Genomic DNA, 6,166 nt, shown 5'->3' on the forward strand with positions numbered 1-6,166 from the left:
ACCTCAGTTTCCCTGAGGACAGCATCTTCCAGGAAGAGCATCTTATTCATCTTTCTGTGCTCTCCAGGCCTACTTCCTGAAGAGACATTAGTTAGTGTTAGTAGCTCAGTCGTGTCTGACTCTTTGCAACCCCATGGACTGTAGCTCACCAGGTTCCTCAGCCCATGGAATTTTTCAGGCAAGAATACTGGCAGTAGGTTGCCATTTCCTTCTCCAGGGGATTTTCCTAACCCAGGGACTGAACCCAGGTCTCCTGCCTTGCAGGTGGATTCTTTACCATCTAAGCCACCAGGGAAGAGACATTATGCATGGATTAAAGGTAAACACCAAACACCACCTCTCACTCAATCAGCCTGACTCCAGATGAGCTATTTAATGTCTCGTGTGTAACCTGGTGGCTGTGGCCACAGCGAGGTCTAGCTGAGATGTGAGAAAGTGTTTGACACAGTCCCTGGTATCGATCAAGTGAACGATGGGAAGGGTGATCCATGAACTGCTACTGTTTGCTGAGGTAGTACTGGGTGCCAGATGCTGTACCAAACACTTGATACGAATGAACCGTAGATCATCTAAAGGACACATCAGCCTGTGAAGTTGTTATTCTACCCATTTTACACATGAGGATTGAGTCTCAGAGGGGCTTATCTAGGGTCAAGCAGAAAGGATTTGAACTCAGTTGGGTTCCCAGGTCACACATATGCTAATCATCACTCCAGCTCAGCGCAGGTGACAAAGGAAATGAGGGGCAGAGGTGGGGGTGGGGTGGGAGGGGGGCATGTTTGACCACACAGGCTTTTTCCTCCAGGTGGGATTTTATTCATCTTGTGAAGGCAGTAAGTACATACTATGAAGATGCTTCATGAAATTTTGCGGGGAGCTTATTTATTTTTGGTTTACAAGGTGACCAGCTGCAGTCTCCTCCCCTTCTCCCCTTGCAGGTAACATTTTGGACTTTCACCTGGCAGGGTGGGGACAGTCCTGCCTAGACCACAGCTCTGCAGAGCAAGCACTTCACACTGAGGGCATGTGGGTGACTTCGGAGCTCACAATTATTTCAGGGAAAGTAGTTTCAAATGGCTGTGGATTCCTGATGGTAGCCCACAGTTTGGTGGTGGTCGGGCAGCGTCATTAAGCTATGAGGGCAGCAGAGACACCGTTTTGGAGATGGGTTGGTGTGCGTTTCAAGCTTGCTTCATAGCTGACCCTCCCTGAGTCAGCCAAAGGCTGTCACTGCCTGGGGAGGACTCTGATGGATCCTTTCTCTTTGTAGCTGTGATAGAACACTGTATGGAGGGTCTGGAAGCTAGAGTGAGACAGTGATCTCCAAATCAGGCATTAAGAAGAGCAAAGAGGGCTTTTGGAATTTTCAAAAGTCCCTTCTTTATATCAAGAGCCAGGCCAGCCCAGCCCAGAGCATAGTTCTGTCCTAAGCAGTGAATGGAGAGGATGGAAGGGAAGTTCCCTGTTGCTGGAGGAAGTGATAACTACAGGAGGGAGAGGAAGAGGGTCACAGAGGGCAAAACAAAAGTGAGTTGCTGTCTGAGCTCCTCAGGGGCCCACTGCCGTGTGTGGGTGGGCTAGGAGCAATGAGAATGGTGAGGAGACAGGCTTCCCGTCTGTGCGGGGAGCACTACAGGGTGAATAAGAAGAAAGAGGGTCGTATTCCACTTTCATCTCCTTAGGGACCCCAGGGTCTGCCTGTGGAAGGCTGCTGAAGCTCCTCGGCTGATGGTAGCTGAGAGGCTTGGCTGGCAAGCTCCCAGTAGGGTGGGCATTGGAGAGGCAAAGGGACAAACCTTATCTCCTTTCCCTCTTCCCAAGGGCTTGGATCTTTTTAGCCTCTGCACACCCGTGGTGCCCAGTACTGTGCATTTTCCATACAAGATTTTTCTGCTGAATAAAACCCCCTCCCACAAGGGCCATCTGTGTGGGATGGTTCTTCTCTCCAACAACACAAAACCTTCCTGCCAGGATCACATTGACTTCAAAACAGCCTCAATGGCAACCCCTCTCCCCCAAGTTTCCATTATGATCAAGACTTTGGGCCAGGCCTTTGGGGAAAGGGGTTAGGGAAGTTCAGGTTTACTTAGGGCCCTGGCATGTATGTTTCCACTGAGCTTCCAGTATCCTAGCACTTCCTCTAGACTTCCCTTATGGATTTGAGTTTGAAAGTTGCATCTCTGCATCCTCAGATCCCTTATTCAATGGCTGGTACCTTGAGCAATGATGAGGATGATGCTGAAGAAGAAAAACAAACTCCTAGATGCTCAATATGTGCCTGGAACTTTTCAGTTACTTAATATACATTATACATCTTCGGATACTCTTTAAGTTCTATTATTAATAATATCATCCCCATTTTGCAGATGAGAAAACTGAGGCACAGGGCTGGTTAGTAACTTGCCAAGGAAACAGAATCCCAATTATCAGAGGTCAGACCCATCCCAGGCAGTGAAAAGCCAGGACCTTCAGCCCCACACTGCGTCTGGTCTCCCTGTGTATCATCTGTCAGGTAACAAGTGCTCAGTAATGGCTAAGGGTCTTAATTTTTTTTTTGCTTCCAAACTGGGAGGAATTAATTTTTATTTTATTTTTAAAAATTTTGTCAAAGTATAGTGGATCTACAATGTTGTGTCTAATTTCTTGTACAGCGAAATGATTCATTCATATATGCTCTTTCATAATCATCAGATGGGTCACGATAGGGAAGTTCTGCTCAGTGGATCTGCTCTCTCAGAATGTCAGCTGTAGCCATCTTTGGACTTGTCCACTTTTTTTCTGGCTTTCTTGATAGTTTTGCCCACGTCACCACCCTGCCCAGCCTGCAGCAGAAGCTCTGGAAAGATCAAGGCTCTGAATTCATAATGGCTTCAGTGAGGACTTCCATCCCCCTACCCCCCACCCCAACTTGGCCTTTGACAAGTCTCCTGCCCAGCTACACTGCGCCATCACCAGTAGGCAAGCTGCCTAGTAACCCTCACATTGAATCCATGTGATGCCCAGATGGGAGATCAACATCAATCCTGTTCTGGAGCTGGGAGGATGGGCCCAGTGATCTCTGTGACCCTTCTAATCTTCAGAGTCCCCACGGATCAGAATAATCTTGGTGGTTTTCAAATACTCACCTTTTGTTTCTTTAACTACCGTAGGTCCAGGAAACGACACTGTAATGTACAAACAGTCCCACTCGAAGGTCTATCCACACTCTATACATTCCTTCAAGGCCCAGTCCAAATGCTATCTCCTCCTCCAGGAAGCCTCCCTTGCTTATTCAAGCAGAACTGAACTTCCCTGTTTGAACTGCAGCCCTCAGCTCCTCTGTGCCATTCACTGCCCAGTGCATCTATTTAGCTTTCCCTGGTCTCACCTTGTTTTCAGCTACAGGCAGGGCCCAGATGGCGTACATGCTTGGGCCCCACCCCCAGCTCCTTGCAAGCAGATGTCGTTCCAACATTGATTGATGCGTTTAATGAATCCCATATTTCAAGAACCCAGACTGACCAGACATAACTCAGGAGTGATTTTCTCCATATAAAGGGAGTTCTGAGTCACAAATCCTGTCCCTGTCCTTCCCCCTACCCCCCTACCTGCCCCCCTCCTTCATCCTTACTTTACTATTATCATTATTAACCATTGATTCAACCCTACTGTTGTCTAAGTCCTGTATTAACAACTTTTCACTTAATCATGCCAACCACTCAGACTTTCTATCTCCATTCACAGAGGAGGAAACCTGTTGGAGAGACTGTATAACCTGCCTAAGGTGGGCAGCAGAACCAGATGGGAAGCCAAGATTGATTTCAAAGCCTTTGCCTCTAGTTTCCTTAAGATTCTAGCCTATAATGCAGCTGTGTGCGGGCTCAACTGCTCAGTCATGTCCAACTCTTTGGAACCCCATGGACTGTAGCCCGCCAGTCTCCTCTGTCCATGGGATACTCCAGGCAAAAATACAGGAGTGGGTTACCACTTCATACTCCAGGGGATCTTCCCAACCCAGGGATTGAAACCGCCTTTCCTCCATCTCCTGCATTGCAGGTGGATTCTTCACCACTGCAGCACCTGAACAGCCCCGTAAAGCATCTACTTCAACTCAAGCTCTGATGGGCCCACATATCTGGGATCACACAGGAGTGCATTCCCTTTTCCTGTGGTGGGATCTGCTAGTGACTTGAAGACAGTTCATAGAGTTCGCCCTCTTGCCTAAATGACCTAGAGAGGGCTTCACCTCTGCTGCCATCAGCTGGTTTCTAGATATATGCTCGCCTGGTTCCAGCTCTTCCCCTGCTGTCCCCAACTCTCCCGCCTCCCCAGCTTAAAGCATCGATGTTTTCAGCTGTGACTCTAGGATCTGAACCGCACCCCACCAGCAGAGGCCCTTTCAACTACAGAAGCTCCACTGCGGACAGCAACAGGGTGTCCGGGTTTCCAGTGGTACCCCAGGACTGGGGTGAAGTTCCTTGGGCTGGGGGGCTCTCCACCTGTGCTCTTTGAGGGCGCCTCTCCCCCTGCCATCGCATCTGACTCCCACTGCTGGCCCATCCCGGATCTGGAGCCAACGCAGAAGAGGAGGCTAGGCCCAGCGGCCAGTCCCCGAGGCGCTGGTCCCTGCCAGAGCACTGGGCCACTCCAAGGAGAAGTCCTGCAAGTTTTCCGGATTCGTAGAACAGCGCCTCTGTCTGCCGCCCTGGAGTGGCGGGTCGCACCAAGACGTCAGGTGTGGGGACTCCCCGGCCGGGTGCCCCGGTGCGGAGAGCCCAGGGTGGCCTCTTGCTCCGGGCCGCTCGCCCCACCGGCCCGGGGTCCCTGCCGCGCCCGGACGCCTGGAGCTCATCAGGCTGCGGCGCACGTCTCGGCGACCGCGGCGTCCCCAGCTTTATTGAATGAGCGCACAATTCTGAGCGCGGGTTTGGCGGGCGATGGCCCGTCCCTACTTCGAGGGTCAGGTAACGTTTTCGGGGGGCCCTGGCCTGCCGAGCGGCGCCCGGCCGCCTTTGGCTTGGCCCTCGACGGCTCCCCACAGCCTGGGCGCCGACCGCCCCAAGGCTTCGCTCCGTCCGGGCCCGAGCGACTCTGGGCGGCTTTCAGCTCCAGGTCTCCCCCAGTACCCTCCTTCCCCCGGACCGCCGCACCCAGCTCCCGGCTCTTAGCGATGCTGCCTCCGCGAGCCCCGGCGCTCGCGGGACCCCGAGTGCCCCCCGTGGCGGTGCGGGAAGCACTTGGAGAAAAGCAGGGTGCCCCGAGGGGCCACCGGCCCTCGGCGCTTTTCAACTCGAGCCTCTTCAACTCATCCCAAACACACCAAAGTCCCGGGTCCAGGCCGCCTCGGCGCGCCTCCCTCCTTGTGTAGAACTTGGCGAGCCGCTTGACTGCAGCCACTTCCCGGGGGACCCACGTCCCCCAAAGCCGCGGAGGTCGGACCCTGGGTGCGCACCGCGAGGGGCTCCTGGCCGCCGGACCCCAGGCCTCGGTGGGTCAGGGAGGGGCTGCCGGAGGCCAGAGCTGGGGGTTAAGAGGGGGACGTACCTGGCCACAGGCTGAGGGTCCAGGCCACCAGGAGGCCCCTGGGCAGGTCCATGGCCCGCGCGGCGCGGCGGCGGGGCCCGGTGCGGAGCGGCGGCGGGGGGCGGCGAGCCAGAGCGGCAGCCTACTCTGCGCGGCGCCCCGAGCCTGCACTGCGCGCGGCGCCCGGTTCCCTGACAGCCGCGGCTCCTTCAGAGGAAGTGGGAGGGCTGGAGCGGCGGGGAGGGGCGCCGGGACACCGCGGGGCTCTGGCCGCGGTCCAGTCTCGGCCCCTCTGCCACCTGGGCAGGCGGCCGGCTGCGGCCTCGACGCGTCTCTAGATTTCTCCTTCTGCCCCCAGCCCACTCCTGCAGTTGGAGACAATTCCAGAGAACCACCGCTCCTGGGAACCACCTCGTCAGTGCCCTGCCTCCCACAGCACCGCCACCGAATTCAGAGTCTGTTCAGGAAAAGTGACTTACAGTCCCACGTCCCAGAGGAAGGAGCTTCAGAAAGCTCAGAGAGTACCTCAGGTGACCTAGGGCCACGACTGGGTCTCTCCTGGCTCAGAGGAGTGGATGTCCCTACAACGTCCATTCTGAGACAGCCCCCTGCTCTCCTGCACCCTGGGGCTTGGAATGCAAAGCCACGGTTCTCCTCCTGACCC

General features: G+C 54.4%; 1 protein-coding gene across 2 annotated transcripts in view; it reads right to left on the reverse strand.

The window, feature by feature from the left end:
• Positions 1-5,695, reverse strand: part of ITGA11 (integrin subunit alpha 11) — a 133,243-nt gene extending 127,548 nt beyond the window's left edge. The window contains exon 1 of one of the 2 annotated variants that reach the window (XM_002690525.6): positions 5,524-5,692. In XM_002690525.6, the coding sequence (XP_002690571.2) occupies positions 5,524-5,575 (52 nt within the window). In that variant the 5' untranslated portion in view covers positions 5,576-5,692. Of the gene's footprint in view, positions 1-5,523 lie in introns of both variants that reach the window. The other variant, XM_059890771.1, reaches the window with a different exon arrangement.
• Positions 5,696-6,166: the final 471 nt, after the last annotated feature.

Source organism: Bos taurus, chromosome 10 (assembly GCF_002263795.3).
Source record: "Bos taurus isolate L1 Dominette 01449 registration number 42190680 breed Hereford chromosome 10, ARS-UCD2.0, whole genome shotgun sequence".
NCBI classification, from domain to species: domain Eukaryota; kingdom Metazoa; phylum Chordata; class Mammalia; order Artiodactyla; family Bovidae; genus Bos; species Bos taurus.